A 16,426-nucleotide genomic window follows, 5' to 3' on the forward strand; every position below is an offset into this window, starting at 1 on the left:
TATAAAGGATGCAACTTTGGTGTTAGTTATCCTTGGGCTCAGCTTGGAGGGAAACACTGCTATTCATTCATTCATTCATTCACCTTTTCATTCATTCATTCATTCAATCATGCGATAGAAGGACAAAAGGACCCTCTGGTCAGTGTCCTGTCTTAACCAAAATTGGGAAATACCTGTTTTGCAGCCCTCCCTCCTCCCCGCTCTTTGAACTTCTTTCTCTGTCCTAGTAGTTCCATGCTTTGATATTATGCCTTGGTGATCAGGCCCAATACATTGCTCCTGCTAAACTGTGAGTGGACAACAGACCAATAGAAGACCACTGCCACCATTTTTTGCAGTTAAATAGTGAATACTCTCTTTATTCAGAAGAATATGTTTTTAATAGAATTTCATGCACCAGTAAATCAGTACAGTGAGGAGTTATAGGGTGGGGAACCTCTCTTCAGGAAACATCTCACCCTGGTAGAAGCCTCAACTCCCAGAATCCCCTTGACAGAGCTCAGGTGATTAAAGGTCAAGGATCAGTAGATGGGGCTGACTCCCAGGGTAAGCAGTAGATTTGCAGGCATCTGAGGGTAAAAGAGAGGACAGGAAAGCTCTTGCAAAGGAAGTACTACAACGGCACTGGCAGTTCCACTGAGATTTCCTGAGAGGGTGAAGAGGGAGAGTTGGTGATGGTGCCTGGTTCTCCTTCTTGATTACACTCTTCAAGGACTATGGTCTGGTCTCTTCCGTCTGTCTCTGAACCCCTGTGTAAAGAAAAAGACAGGACTAAGGGAGAATCCAGGACTGTTAACCTAAAAGCAGGCTACGTGGCAGGGCTCGGATGCTAGAGGAGCATGGGGATCCCTGTTTTTCTAGCAGCACTCAGGTGTCCCAGAAGGAGGCCGAGATGAGGCATTTACCTGGTTCGGAGTCGAGGCCACTTCTTCCACTCTATGGCTAGCACCACCCCCAAGGCTACGACAACCACCACGATCAGGCTACTCCGGACAATGTTACCCACAGTGCACTCCTGAGCAGCTGGCCCTGTGGTGATCAAAGAGCAGAGACCAAGGCCACGGAGGTTAGCACGTGTGCGTCTCCCTTGATCTCGTGTGGCCTCCTTACTCTGGCCTCCTCCAGGGTTCACGTGGGAGCCATGTGCTGAGCCTGCAGAGGGATGGTCAGTGACCCAGGAAAGGTGGAGGGAAAAGGCCTGAAAGAATTCCTCTCACTGTCTTTGAGTGAACCTGAGGCCCCACCTCCTCAACATCTTGACTCCAATGCCCCTCCCTTCTCCTGTTCGGGGTGTCTCCACGGGGACTGTCCCTGGGATCCCACATGCGTCATGCCAGGACCACCAGAGGGGGATTGTCTCCTCACCTGCTGCTCCCACCAGCTCCAGGGGGTCACTGGGTTCTGACCAGATATCTGGATAGGCCTGGAGACGGTAGCTGCAGCTGTAGTTTCCAATGCCTTTTCCTTCTACATTGTTGATAACGAAGTCTCCGTCCTCGGAGAACTGCTGGGGTGCTTCCTCTCCATCATGTTCTAGGACAAATTCAACACCTGGCAGGGGTCCCCGGCATTGAAGGGTGATGTCCTTCCCTAGCTTGAACACCATGCTGGGCCAGGCTGACAGAGAGGGTTTGGGGGGCTTATCTGCAACCAACAAGGACATGGAGTTAGAAGAAGTGGCTCTGAGCCCAACCCTCTACTCTCTTATTTGCTAACTGCTAAAAACTACAAACTTCTAACTCTTAACTGAAGTCTCCAGGACCTTACCAGTCACCCAGATCTGCAGGGAGTCACTGTGATTTGAAGCTGCAAAGGGAGCAGAATCCAAATAATAAACACAGCTATAGATCCCAGAATCTTCACCTCTCACCACTGGCATCCAGAAGTCAGCCCTGTACCCGCTTGGCCTCTGTTGCTCTAAAGGCTCTTGAGTCCCCTCCTTCAACAGGACAAATGTTGAGTCTGGCAGTTCTCCTTGACATTGAAGGGTCATATTTTCTCCAGGGGCCACCATGGGGCCGGGCTGGGCTAGTAGGTTTGGTTTAGGGAGTAAGCCTGGAAGAAATGTACTCCTGGTCAGAGAGAGGAGGCCACTTTCCAGGGCATCACCCCTGAAGTCTGTGTTCGAGAAAGACGAAAGGCTGCTGCTTGCCTCTCCTTGAGCTCTTTGAAAACCACCTCCCCGAAACTGGTCTATTCCCTGTTTGGAACACTCTCCTGCCCGCTCCAGAGCACCTTTCCCTTACCTGTGACTATGAGCTCCAGGGTGTTGCTGGGCTGTAACTTGATAGGGCTGGTCCAGTCCGGGTGGTAGCAGCAGCTATAACGCCCTATGCTAGCACCAGACATATTGGTGATGGGAAATGCCCCGTCATTACTGGTGGATCCCCAGAGTGGCACTGAAGTGGCTTCTCCTTCTTTGTGCAGAATGTACCCTACTCCATGCACCGGCCCTTGGCACCATAGAGTAACATTCTGTCCCATGGGGACCACAGAACTGGGCTCCGCGAACAGCGATGGCTTGGGGAATGTATCTAGGAGGAGAAAGAGATCAAAGATGTCAAGTGGGAAGTATGGAAAGTTATCACTCACAGAATCAAGTCTCGATCTCTCCCTTCCTGGATGCTATAGTTCTCTCTCTAACCCTTGCTCCAGTTATCTCCATCCCATTCCCATGTTTTGTGTGCCCTTACCAGTCACCCAGATCATAAGAGGCATACTGAGATACGATCCCCTGTTTGACATGGTGGTCTCATAGTAGATACAGCTATAGTTCCCAGAGTCCTCTGCGTCAACTGTATGGAGAAGAAAGTCTGCCGTGTTTCCTGAGACACTCTGGAACTGCAAGGGAGCCTGGGCCCCCTCCTGCAAGAGGGCAAACCTCATGCCCTGGAAAGCTCCTTGGCAGCGCAGGGTCACATTCTTCCCAGGGAGCACCACGGGACCTGGCTGTGCCAGGAGAGTGGGTTTGGGGTAGAATTCTGAAATTAAAGAGATCACAACATGAGAGAAGCTCTCCCCCAGCATTCTGCACATCACTTTCTCTGTGCTATTCCAAGAAATAACATATGTTTATAGTAGAAAATTAGCATATACGGGGGGGGAAGCTAACGAAGCAAACACAATTCTATCAGTCAAACATAACCATTGTTTATATTTCTTTTCCATGTATTTTTGGCTGTGCATGCTCATGTCCATGTAGCTATAACTATTCACATAACTGAGGCCTTACCACATGCACAGTGTGTAGTTGGATATTTTTCACTTTATGTTGTTAACTTTTTCCTGTGACGTTAAACAACCTTTGAAAAGTGTCATTTGTAATGACTGCATAATGTGCAGCTGACATTTCAAGGCCTTCTCCCTTTCTCTGAGGGCTGTCCAGCCCACCAATCTCTGACAGCCCAGCTAAAGAAAAAGTGGACACTGAACCTAAAGCTCAAGGCCAAGCTACAAAAAGATTTCAGAACTAGGGCAACTGGAGCTTGGCTCTTGGATCGTACCCCCCCACCCCCCACCCCATCTGCCTCACTTCTTTCTGCAGAAGTGAATGACTTGCCTCTCCCCCTCTCCTTTGTCTCTTCTTCCTGTAATAAGAAGAAGAACAGCTGTTCTACATGGGACTGTTTGCCACGTGCCAGGCACTGTCCTAAGCGCTTTCTCAGTGTCTTTTAGGAGGAGCCTGTCTTCCTCTCCCACTGACAGCCCTTCCACCTACTGTCCCAGGGATGGGGGCACCTCATCCACGGGGATTCTCCCCCTCTAACCTGTCACCACAAGCTCCACTGGGTCACTGGGCTCAGACCAGATAGCAAAGTCGTAATAGCGGCAGCTGTAGTTCCCTCCATCACCAATGCCCACTGATAGGATCAGAAAGTGAGCAATGCTGGCCCCCGGACTTGCCCAAGACCGGTCACTGGATGCTACTTCACTTCCGTCCTTGTACAGAATAAAGCTCATGTGCTGTTGAGGGGTGGAGCAATTGAAAGTCACTCGGGCACCAGGGGTGACCACAGGGCTGCGCCATGTCTTGAAGAAAGGTTTAGGGTACATTTCTAGAAGGCAAAATAACAAAATACACCACCAACAACAACTTAAGACAAACTAAAAAAAAAAAAAAAAAAACAAGCAAACGCTGGGGCTAAGAAGCGGCTCTGCTTTCTCTGTAGTATTTCATTCAGAAGTCAGTGCATTTAAAAATCTCCCACACAGAGCCCTGTCTCCTCCCCCCCCGCCCCCTCCTCCAGGGAATCCTGGCTGTCATCAGGGCAGGCAGCGGAGGCTGGGGAAGAAGGGAGTGAGCGCTCACTAGGGCTCCGCTGCTTCTCTGAGCCTCAGTTTGACCATTTGGACAAGAGGGGGTAATGGGGCCTTGCTGCACCTCCCTTGAAGATTCGCCGTATGGCTCAATGAGATAATTGATGGGAAAATAATTAGAAAAATTCAATCAGCCTCCACAAACCCAAGCTATTAATAACGATTATGGCTATTAATATCGTGCAGCCAGAGGCCCTGGCACTCCCAGCGCCACGCCTGCCTGGCTCTAAGATTGGACACAGGCTCCTAGGACCAGCAGCAAACTTTGCTGCGGGGAGAGGAGTGTCTGGTCCAGAGCCGTGCCTCCCCTCCTCCCTCGCACCCGCTTTCCAGCTCTACCTTTTATGACAAGCTGCAGGGGCTCACTGGGCTCCGACCACTTGAAGGGGCGCCTTTCAGTGTGTGTGCGGCAGCTGTAATTGCCCTGGTCTTTATCCTCCATTCTTTGGATCGTAAAGAAGGCTTCTCTCCCCGCAGCACCAAGTCGCTGCACAGGTTCCTGCTCTCCCTCTTTGTACAGAGCGAACCCCAGGCCTGCCAGCCATCCTTTGCACTGGATTTGCAGCTCCTGGCCCCGGACTGGGGGAGAAGCCGAAAGCACAGGTTTGGGGAGGATGTCTGGGCAACAACATGGGATGGAAAAAGAGTCAGAAGTTTGGAGGTGCTCAGATGCCCCCCAACCCCCACCCCTGCACCGCGTCACTTTGTCAGAACAAACAGAAATCTATCCTAGGCTGGCTCTCTGCTCTTGCTGTCAGTCTCTTCTCATTCTCCTCCCCTTCCCTCCCCTCCCCCAGCCTCATGCCCCTCCTCTCCTCCCGGCAGCACCAGTCCCTTGGGCTCCGGTCTCCGGTCTCCGTGTGCGTTCCCCCACTCCCAGGAACAATGCTGGAGTCCCCAAGGGTGCCGGGGACCCGTCCCCGGAGGGCCTGCTGCCTTCTCTTACCTGTCCCCACCAGCTCAAGCGCCTCACTGGGCTCCGACACAGCCATCTCTTCCCATGAATGGCAGTGGTAACTCCCGGTGTGGCTCTGGGTCAGGGCACCAAGGGGGAAGGCAGCCCGGACCTGCTCTGAGGCCGGGCGAGTTGCGATCCACCCGGTACCATCCTTCAGCAACACAAACTCCTTAGTTGAGCCAGAAGGGCTTCTGCACCACAGGGTTAAGTTCTTCCACGGGGCCAGGGGGAAGTTGGTCTCTGCCCACAGCTCAGGCTTAGGGGTTGGCATGATTATTTCTAGAAACAGCAGAGTTAATGAAGACATCCTCTTCCTTCGCACCCCCTCCTCTTTTCCTCGCCCTTGGACCCCTGCCCCAGATCACAACTGCCCACCTCCCCTCTCAACCCCAGGCTGGACCCTTTCCTTCCTTCCCTCCTTCCTTCCTCAGGTGCTGGGGAAAAGGGGCGGCGGATGTCTCAGCTGAGGCTCAGCAAAGTGCAGAAGTTGGGGGAAATTTTGCAGGCAGGAAGGCAGAGTTGGAGAGTGAATGTTGCCAGCAGCTTTAGCAAGTGCCCCTTCCTGGCTGTCCTTCCCTCCCAACCAGTCACTCCCTGGCCACTGCCACTGACACTCTGTAGTTATTTCGGATCTCCAGAGAGGAATGTCCCAGTCTGCAGCAGGGAAAACTCACCAGTCTCTTCTGTCAATACCCCACTGCACAGTCCTGCAAAAGAAATTGCTGCCAGGGCTCTGCCCCCGCCCCCGCGGCACTTCACCCCGGCCTTCTGCCCAGGCCCCTTCCCCACCCCCTTGTACTCACCACAGCAGAGAAGGGCCGTGACTATGAAGAGCATGGTGACCCCTTGAGCTGTTCCCAGCAACCAGGCTTCTCTAGTGAGACCAGAAAAGAGAGGAGAGGAGTTGCTGGGATTAGGGGGAGGGCGGAGAGAAGGGGGCGGCAATTTATGTCATTGGTTTACTCACTACCCAATAGGAATTGGATATGCCCAGGATAATGGGATATAATCTCTGTTGACATTGATTACTTTTTCTTTTTGAGGGCCTAACCACCTGCAAACCTCTTTCTCGTTCATGACCTACGTGCCCCCCCTCCCCTTTTCCCCTCTCCAGCCCATATCATATGTCAGCTCCCCGTGGCCCCTGAATAGGCTGTTGCTGGACGTCAGATGTGAAAATGCTTTTATATCTCCTGCTCTCTGAACTCCTGGAGCTCAATGTGATCCGCATCTCTGGATGGCGCGTGTCGGGGCGGCAGGAGAAAACTTGCCTGTTTCTCCGTCATCAAGTTTAAGTTTGGAAGCATTTGTTATTATGGCAGCATTGGTCCTCAGACCAATTTGCCTCACCTGCCTTTGTTATGGAAGGGTTGCCTAGGCAGCCGAGATGAATTACCAGAAAAGAGTCGGTGCTGAGCTAAACTTGCCAGGGACAGGGATCCCCCTCCCTCCCTCCCCCCAGATTATCACTAGAAATGTGCAGCAGCAGCTTTGTGTCATGGGTCCTGTAGAATTAGATGATATTAAGCCAGAATCCACTGGACAATTTGTACTTAGAAAACGCTGACCCTACTTCCTGATCAGGAAAACATACTTTTCAAAGCTGCTTTCTCTGAAATCTAGTTTCTGAGCTCATTATTTGATTCACTGGTCCTGGGCCCAGGTAGGGCATGTGAAGACACATTTTTTTCACCTAACCTCTAGCTCAAAGATTATCCTGTTGTGCATGGGCCTCAGGAAAGATCCTGAGAAAAACTACAACTTGACCGCCACTGAAACTTTTTGAAAACTCAAAGGGTGTTTTTTTTTTTCAGAAGCCGTAGGTGCCCCCCTCCTCATTGCCCAAACAATCTATCCCTCGTATCCCACTGGAAAACACAGACACACATAACCATAGTCATCATCCGTTGTGTATTGAACACTCTTAAACACACACAGGTCTATGATCCCGGTGGAGGAGGGTAATGCAGCCAGAAGCGGGTGAGAGGGAGTGGACAAGGCATTCAGGAGCTGAGGTCTCATTCCCAAGAACATTAGCCTGAGCACAAGCCATAGCGAGCAGGGAGAAAGGTAGCTGGACCAGAGAACACCGAAGCATCAAAGGAAATGGCAGAGGAATCAATCTGGCTTCCCATTTCGTGGGTTAGGGAAAGAAGCTGAGTCCCTGGCTCCATCCACTGAGGCTCATCAGATGCCCATCCAGGTGAAGACTATGTCCCAAGAGTGCTCTGCACAGGTGGTTGGAGGCCAGAGTGACAGGCTAGCTTTGTGAAGTAACTAGGATGGAGCACAAGACCCTCTAGGTTGCAATGAGGGTGGCAAGTGAGCATGGGAGTTGGATAACAACCTGTGAGGCAGGGCAGCACAACTTCTTAGAAGAGGAAAGGTTCAGGCCAAGTAAGGGGGAGGAAGTCAATCACATCAGAGGGGCAAAGTGGTTTGGGAGGAGATCTTGGGGTGAGGGTAGGGGTGGGGGTCACTGGATGGGATTCTGATTACTTCTCCAGCTCTGGAGAATTACAGTTTTCCACCCTCGGGCTTGGGTGCTGCCGCTCTGTGAGGTGAGCCCAGAAGGCAGGAAACCTATAGGATATGCCCCCGTGATTTATCTCAAGCATAGCATGATGCGTTCCTGAAACTCGGAGGGAGCCTAGGCCTAGACTCATCTGGGTTCAGGAAAGAGAGGACTGAGTCAAGACAGTTACCTGATTCTGAGTCTCCGACACTTCCACCTTATCCACAGCACTACCACCAGCAAGGCAACAAGCTGCATGATTAGGGACAACCTGATAGCTTCATTCAGAACGTAATTCCAGGTGAGAAAGCCTGTGGCCAGAGAAGACCAGAAGCAGGGGCCTTGGTGGGGAGAGGGGCAGGTGAATACGTACCATGGGGAAAGGGGAGCTGGTTACCGAACCTACTTATGTTGAGAGGGTGAGGCAGAAGTGGCCATCCTTTCCATAGAGGATGCGAACCTTGAAGGCATCCTACTCACTGCCTTCAATTGGTTGTTACAACAGCCCGGGTGGAAGGGGAGACCCCAACCCACGGGCCTAGACTTCCAAGCCCCTGACTCCATTTCTTACATCTTTCTGGGCACTGCTCTAGAATTCCAGGGGCATGCAGGGGAGCTCCTATGAACAGTTAGCCTCTCACCTGCTGGTCCCATCAGCTTCAGAGGCTCACTGCGCTGTGACCATATGTCAGGGTGTGCCTCTATGCGATAGCTGCAGCTGTAGGTCCCTGTGCCTTTCCCTTCAACATTACTGATGACGAAGTCTCCATTCACTGAGAACTTTTGGAATGTTACTCTTTCTTCCCATTCCAGAGAAAACTCAAGGACTGGATGAGCTACTCGGCACTGAAGAGTGATGGCCTTTCCTAGCTTGAACACGGTGCTGGGCCAAGCTGACAGGGAGGGTTTAGGGGGCTTATCTGAAACCAATCCAGAGACTAGAGTTAGAAGTGACCTTGAACCCAGGCCCCTCTCCCTGACTTAATGCTTCTAAGCTCTGCATTTGGTCTTTGCTTCCTTTCCACTTCCACTTGACCAGTGACTTCAAAATTTGACTGTAGTCAAAATTCCTTGGCCTACTCCATGGTGCTCCAAGACTCATGGTTCCCCACTTTCAATTAGGAAGAACTCACACATGTGAACTTTCCCAGGCCTTAAAGAAAATATTTTTTCCCAGGGTCACAATGGAGCTTGGCCATTCTGAGAGTAATAATCCTGGGAGAGAAGGTCCCTAAAGTTTTTGGAAAAAGTTCCACACCACCCTCCAGTGTTTTTTTTTTCCCTTGGCTCATAGCTCTGAGAGAGTGCAGGACAACTAGTTCTTTCTTAGAACACTGTAATAATGGTAAAAAAAAAAAAAAAAACAGGCTTATGATAAAAAGCAGTTGTTAGCACTTGCCTACAACCACAAGCTCCACGGTGTTGTGTGATGTCATCTTAATGGAGGTCTTCCAGGTGAGAAGATAGTGGCAGCTGTAGATGCCAGCATCACTGAGGGTCACATTGTTGAGGATGAATGATTTGTTGTCATTGATGCTGGCGGCATCCAAGAATTGAAGTGGTTTGTCTTCTCCTTTCTTGTAGAGGGCAAGTCCCACTCCAACTACTGGTCCTCGACACTGCAGGCTCACATTCTGACCCGTTTGGACCACAGGACTAGGCTGAGCAAGTAGCCAGGTCTTAGGGAAGGTGTCTAGGATGAGACCCAAAACAGAAATGGCTAATGGGCTTTCTCTTCCTGCTGCTTAAGAGCTCTTTTCCTCCACTTCCTGCAACACACTCTTGGCAAATCCATGCCTAACCCCACTTGTACAACTTCTGTACCCTTCTCCACTGTCAGCCCTGGTTGCACAATTAGGTTTTCCAGGGAGTCCCAAAGGGAGTTTCTGTATCCTTATTCCCTAACCTGGGTTCCATGGCACACCCCTCTCTTACCAATTACCCAGATTTCCAGGATATCACTAAGAAGTGAACCCCTGTAGGACCCATCATAGTAAAAACAGAGGTAATGTCCAGCGTCGTGGCTCTTCAAAGACCGGAAGAAGAAATATGCCTCATTCCTTATGGATTTCTTGTGGTAAAAGGACTTCTCCAAGTCTTCAAGCCTCATTAAAGCAAAAGCCATTCCATAGATTGGCCCTTGGCACCTGAGACTCAGGCTTTCTCCAGGTGCCATAATGTGCCCAGGATAGGCTGTCAGAGTTGGTTTGGGGTAGAGTCCTAGAAAGGCAAGAGACCCTGAAGTTAGAGGTAGGATGATTCTTCTCTCATAGCTTTGGTTTTTATTTTCCTGGTTTCTTTGGACAAGAAATGATAGCTGAAGTTTATTGTATCCTCTCTCTGCCCCTTTTTTGGAAACTTGAGGTAATCAAGGGTAGGTCTGCTTATGCCTCTGCACTTTTACTGAACTTTATAAGCTCTACTGAGCTCTAGCCATGTGGAGGAGTGTGTGTACTGTCCTCAGTCTCTGAAATGCCAAATGGAGTTCTTCCAACCACCTGAGGAATCAAATCTCTGAAAATGACTCTGCTTTAATCTCTATTTACCCTGAGTGTCAACTGCTGTATTGAAAGCTTTGGAACACTTTAACCTCACATAAGACCCTACTTCCAACATAAGTTTGGAAGAAGCCAATCAATAGAATTTGGCCAATAAGACTGTTAAATCAAAGTAAGCTCTGAGAATGAGCCCACACCCTCATTTTCATGGCTTTTACTGCAAGGAGATTGTACTACAAAAGTGAAGGCAAACCTCACCATCATACCACTGTTTCTTTCCTTCACCCCAACCCCAGGCACACCCAACAATCCATTATGGAAGACTCATCTCTGTATTATGCTTATCGAGCAATTAGGATGGTTTAGGTGTACATTGTTAAAGAAGGCATGGTCCCTGCCAGCCAAGAGTTCAGGGACTAGTTGGGAATAATGGTGCTCAGGTAACTAGGAAAGTGTGTGCTAGTCGGATCTATGCTGGAAGGGCATGCGTACAACAAACATTCGTACATTCAGTTCAAACAGACAGCCCTTTGTTCTTTGATCCTCAATAAAAAGCTATACTAATGAAATTAATAGCTACCATTTATTGAGAACATATATGCCAGGCACTGTACAGATGTTATAATTAGGTAAATCCTCACAACAACCCTGTGAGGTAGGCATTATTTTTATACCAACTTTGTAGATCAGGAAACTGAGGAACAGAGAGGCATTACAGAATAGATTGGATAGACACTGTTTTCCTGTTTTAGAGTGCAGGAAACCAAAGCACAGAGAGGTGAAATGATTTGCTCAAGATCATGCAGGGAGGCAGTGTCAGGGGTGGAACTAGAAACCAGATTACTGCTGCGTCTAAGTCCAGGGTACTTTCTGTAGCACCACAGCTTTCCCTAAGCCTATTTAGCTTGATAGAAAGACTAAAACAAATACAGCCAATTCCATCAACACCCAGGCCATGGGGCAGGGGTGGGGAGGGCTAGGACTGGGGTATGCGTCTGGTATTTGGACATTTTAGGGAGCCTTCTGTGTTTAGAGCTTGGTGCTGTCTTACTGGTTCTATTCATGTGGGACCAAAGTAATTTATAAAGCCATTTCTACAACATGAGCTACCACTTTCTTTGCCATTTGTTTTGTTTTGTTTTTAATCAGCAGCACTAGCAATTTGTTCTATTTTCCACACTTAAAAATAATAATCATAAATAGACTATATCTAAAGTTTCAAAAATTGGTTTATAAGGTTGCATTGGCTGTGCCTGGCACATATTAGGTGCTCAATAAATACTGATTAAATGAATGAAGGCATGATATTGAACAGAATTTCACTGAATGAAAGCTGCTGGACAGTTTGTTGGGTTCACTCCCTAGTGAAATGATGGGCTCCCATTCATCTGACTTGCAGTGTGTGTGATTCTAATTCTTTCTCAGGAAAATGTGAGATGACTCTAGCTCACAGGCCTTGCAGGGCCCAAGAAATGGATGAGGAAAGTAAAACCAGAAGCCCTGGCTCAACCAGCCATGATCCCTGGGACAACAATTGTCAGATGCCAGCAGCCATGGCCACACCCACCTGCTACAACCAGCTTCAGGGGGTTGCTGGGCTCTGACCACAGGGTGGGGAGCATCTGGATGTGAGTGCGGCAGATGTAAACCCCTTCATTCTCAGGTGTCATGTTGTCAATGGAGAATATGGCCATTGTCCCAGTTGGGACTTGGTAATCCACGGGTTCGGCGTATCCCTCTTTAAACAGCATGAATACCAGATCCTGCAGCCAGCCATGGCAGAGGATGTTGACATTGCATCCGGGAAGAGGAGGAGTCTCAGCTTGGATCCAGAAGATGGGCTTAGGCAGCTGTCCTGGAAGGAAAGAATGAACTGGAATTAGGAAGAGCAGGGACAGTGCTGCCCAAAGAGCAGCAAAGTAGAGTTGTGCTTCAAATGAGGCTCCACTGCGTGATCTCTGTTCCAGAGTCACAGCCTAATACAGAGGTTCTCGTTTACTAACTGTGGAAGGCATGCATGCATGCATGCATTTGAGGTGAATGAATGAATGAATGAATGAAACAAATCCTGCCATGGGAAAGCAAGTTTGAATCCCAGGAGCTGGAGTTTATGCTCAAGTACCTATCTTCTTACCTGGTGCCTCCAACTCCAGAACTTTGCTGGGCTTCGACCAGCCTGTCTCCTTCCAGTAACAGCACCTATAAAGACCTGTATTGGATTCAGTAAGGGCACCTATATGGAATGACACTTGAAAGGTCTTGAAGGAAGGGCGGATCCAGGTCATCTCTGTCTTATCTTTCAGCAGCAGGAACTTGCTGGATATCCGAGAGGGGCTCCTGCACCACAGTGTGATGTTCTCCCAAGGGGCCTGCGGGTAGTTGGACTCTATCCACAGCTCCGGTTGAGATTCCATCACTATTATTCCCAAAGATCAAAAAGATGTGAGTAGCCCAGCCTTCTCCCTCCCATAACATGCCCCCACAATGTCTGCTAAAGTTAGCTCTGACAGACATCCCTCTTTTGGCTTCCCTTAGGGACAGCAGTGTCTATTTGTGTGGGGTATGGGATACAGACCCCAGGATACTTGCTCAAGGAATGCAAGTGTGTTGGTGAATAAAGTACAAATCTGCCTTCCTTTCCCTCCGAGATAAAGCTCCACACTATTCCACAGGAAGCCAGCCACGCAGTGAGGTGCCGTGATCCCCAACCTGCCTAATCTGTCTTTGGGATCTCAAACCAGCTATGTCCAGGGCAGGCCAAAGTCTTGGATACTTCAGGAAGGAAAGCACCTGAGAGGGCAGGACTCACTTACCTAGGGATGGCACACCCAGGCTCAGCCCTGAAAAGACAGATTATCGTAAAGGAGAGCCCCCTGCATTCTTCCACTCTACCCTCAAACCTCAACATTTTCCTCCACCTCCCCAAAGTGCCCATTCATGGGATACCTCCGACACGGTCGCTTTCCCCCTCACCCCTTCCTCGTACTCACGAATGCAAAAGAGCAAGATAGAGAATGTCCGCAGCATGGTGGCCTCCTTCCCTGGTCTGTGCAGGGCTGTGGGGCCTCTGGCGCCGGCTGTGCGCTCTGGGTCTTGAAGGCTTTTGCTTATCAGCAGGTGGTGGGATCTAAAGGCAGAACTGTTTTTACTCACAGGACTTGTCCTGCTCCTTAAAGTTTAGTTGAGATCACTGAACTGCCCTTGACAACACTACATTCCACTCCCTCACAGGCATGCGGGCCATTACAAGGCCACTTGCCACTTGCTCTGCTTGTCTCTTTTCCTCACTTCCCAGCTTCCCCTCCAAGGTCCTTGCTGGCATGCACAATGACAGATTTGTACAATGACAGATTTGGTTGAATGTCTATTTGTCCCTGGGATCTCAGAGGTCCCAAAAGGCAAACTCAAACAAGCCTTCAGAAGCCCCATGGGACAGAAGAGATGGGAGCTGGCAGTCTCCTTTTCAGATCCTTTGCTTACACACACACACACACACACACACACATGCACTGAGTTCTCCAACACACTTAGCATCCCCATTTTGCTGGTGAGGAAACTGAGGTTTAGACAGAATATATAATTTGCTCAAAGTCAAAAGATATAAAAAGTTAGGGCCAAAATTCAAATATATATTTAACACCAAGACCCATCCTCTAAAACCACTATTCCAAAGGCAGCCCTTGTCCCCCTCCTGAACTTCCCTCCCCCCCCATCAATCCTATCAAAACCTTCCCTTCTGTGAAATGCTTCAGATCATCCAAATACAACTCTCATTCCTATCTCTTACCCTCAAAGCTCAATATTCTCATCTCAAGTAGGTACTGGGGACTCAAGCTGCTTACACCTAAGTTAACATAAGGTGTAAAGGATTTCTTGGCTGCCCATAGCTTTTAACCAGTTTTGTTCATTACCCCCAGGGAAAATGAAATTGACTGAATTTCAGGAAATATGGCAAAGCTCTTTGAGTTCGGGGAGGTCTTTGGATTTTCCCAGAAGTCATTGCTAACCATAGGCCCCCACATATACCTACAAGGTACACCCCTAAAATTTTGTGCCTTTTTTCTCTCCTCCCAGAGTAATCTTTTGCCAAGGAAAAGTGTGTCACCACTATACAAACTCAGGATAATTTTCCTCAACTAACTCTGTATTCAGCATCTGAGGGCCTAGCTGACTGCAGCTGTCTAATGCTAGCTAGAAGTAGGGTAGAAGCAGTTTCCAGAACAGAGACAGGGGTGATTTTGCTTTTCCGAACTGATCCTAGGACCTCATCCAGCAAGGTAGGATAGAGCAGCAGGTAGGATGGATGGATAGATAGATAGATAGATAGATAAAGACGAAGTAGGATAGAGCAGCGGGAAGAGGGAAAGTTTCATTTTCACAATATCAGGGCTGTGGAAAAGAGGTGGCCAGGGAATGATGGAAGGAGGCAGAGCTCTGCTTTTCATGTCTCACTTTTCCTGGAGAAATACTCAGTTGACCGTCCCTGAACTTTCTTTATCCATTAAGAGGAGGAATGGTAGCTGCTTAGCATTGTCGTTGTGATGAATTAGAGATTACGTTATGTACAGTGCCAGGCATAGAGTGAGAATTTCATTTTCAAAAGGTGGTTATTTGTTCTTTGCAAAGCAGGCATCCAAACCCGTGTACTGCCCTAAAGGCGCTCTTTCTACCTCAGGGCCAGGCCAAGGTTTGGGTGCCACCCTGTTGCTTTGTTCCCCTGAGGCACTGGGCCAGGATTTATTGGGAGAAGCCAGAGGAAAGGTTCAACCTGAGATTCCACACAGGAAATGCCATCTGAGGTCCCAAACTTGTCACCTGGAACCCCAGATCAGGGTCTTTGCCTCCTGAGAGTTTGAGCGACTCAGGGAAGCTGGGCTTCTCAGCATGGCTGACCCCTTCTCAATCACTAAACCAGCTGCTCCATTGACTAGCCAGTCCAAATAATGAATCTTTGCCCAGGCAACGTGTGAACAGCCGTAGGATGCAGGTTAATTGGCCACGCCCATTTTTGGCCTTTCACCCGCACCCCCACCCCCAACTTGGGCTCTCTGGGCCCTTTTACCCTCCCCTTTCACCTCACCCCAAGCACTTTCCCCACCCTTAGGCAGCGCCGCAGTGCTTTGGAGGGTGACAGACCCGGAAATGCCTAAAGGTTCGCCTCCTGCATAGCTTTGAGGGCTCCAGGAATCAAAGGGGTTGGGCTCGGCGGGGTGCCGGGTACCTGCTCCTCTGAGGGTTTGGAGGGAAGACTGAGAAGGAAAAAGGAAGATTTCACACTGCCCAGAGATTCTCAGTAAGACAGCGCTGGGATCCGACAAGCGAGGAGGAAAGGAAGGGATGAAGGGGTGGCGAGGGCTAGTCTGGAGGGCAGTTAGATTTATGACAATTAATTACAGCAGGGAGATTTTTTCGGGGTTTCATTTTGGGATCTGGTGGCCAGTAATTAATCTTCAGCCACTGGACTATGCGCTCATTTGCAGGTACTTACGGTAGTTGAAGGGCCGCTCCGACGTTGGAGATTCTCCAGTGAGCTCCTCCAGATGCAGCAAACTGCCCGGCATGCGAAGAGCTGTATAAGGACAGCCTCTCAGGCTGCGAGCCCCGCCCACCTCTCTCCCCCTCCCGCCGGCCGGCCCGCCCCGACCTCCTCCCCTCCCTCGCCAGGCTCTGGGAGCCCACCTACACCAACTCTGCCTAGCACCTGCAGTCCTGTGACGCCCGCAGTTTTTACGCCCCTCCCAGCTCCCCGCCCCTCTTCCGACTGCCAGCCGAGGTTGCTGGAGCCAAACTCAGGCCCCTGCCCCCTCGCCTGTCGCTCAGAGTTTCATTGGGCCACTCTATTCTGGAAGGGGAGAGGGCCAGCTCTTAAGACATCCAGAACTGGAGAGTCTCCTCTCCACCTCCCCAGTGTCTTTAAAGGGATCTGAGATTTTATTATGTCCCATTTATGCATAAACATCGCTACTATGGTTTAAATATCTGCTGTGTGCTCCTGGGTCCCGGACATCTGTTCCTTCTGATCTTCACAGTAACTCTATAAGTCAAGTAAATTTTTTCCCTCAATTTTACAGGTGGGGAAACTGAGGCTCAGAGAAGACTAAATAATGTGGACAGCCTTCAAAGTCTAGCTTAATAAAA

At 49.6% G+C, this 16,426-nt stretch overlaps 1 protein-coding gene across 3 annotated transcripts; it reads right to left on the reverse strand.

Annotated features, from left to right (window-relative positions):
* Positions 1–328: 328 nt before the first annotated feature.
* On the reverse strand, positions 329–15,851 carry IGSF1 (immunoglobulin superfamily member 1). Of its 3 annotated transcripts, none has more exons than XM_051827543.2 (20): positions 15,777–15,851; positions 13,279–13,415; positions 13,102–13,128; positions 12,423–12,497; positions 11,856–12,143; positions 9,726–10,010; positions 9,190–9,483; positions 8,432–8,710; positions 7,981–8,101; positions 6,079–6,149; positions 5,950–5,982; positions 5,264–5,554; positions 4,657–4,935; positions 3,768–4,055; positions 2,694–2,981; positions 2,247–2,534; positions 1,768–2,055; positions 1,366–1,644; positions 906–1,029; positions 329–749 (listed from the first exon to the last, which is right to left on the reverse strand). In XM_051827543.2, the coding sequence occupies exons 2-20, from the start codon at positions 13,313–13,315 to the stop codon at positions 614–616; spliced, it is 3,771 nt and encodes a 1,256-aa protein (XP_051683503.1). In that variant the 5' UTR covers positions 13,316–13,415; positions 15,777–15,851; the 3' UTR covers positions 329–613. The 3 variants fall into 3 exon arrangements, with proteins under 3 accessions (XP_051683503.1, XP_051683501.1, XP_051683504.1); XM_051827541.2 differs by having other exon boundaries at positions 12,423–12,704; XM_051827544.2 differs by lacking the exon at positions 906–1,029 and having other exon boundaries at positions 12,423–12,704.
* Positions 15,852–16,426: the final 575 nt, after the last annotated feature.

This window comes from Oryctolagus cuniculus, chromosome X, assembly GCF_964237555.1.
Source record: "Oryctolagus cuniculus chromosome X, mOryCun1.1, whole genome shotgun sequence".
NCBI classification, from domain to species: Eukaryota; Metazoa; Chordata; class Mammalia; order Lagomorpha; family Leporidae; genus Oryctolagus; species Oryctolagus cuniculus.

Coding starts and splice junctions, on each gene's coding strand:
- IGSF1 (XM_051827541.2), bottom strand. CDS start 13,315: ATGCTGCGGACATTCTCTATCTTGCTCTTTTGCATTC. Junction 12,705..13,101: donor CCTGGGTGTGCCATCCCTAG/GTAAGTGAGTCC, acceptor TGGGAATAATAG/TGATGGAATCTCAACCGGAG. Junction 6,150..7,980: donor TGTCGGAGACTCAGAATCAG/GTAACTGTCTTG, acceptor TGGTCTCACTAG/AGAAGCCTGGTTGCTGGGAA.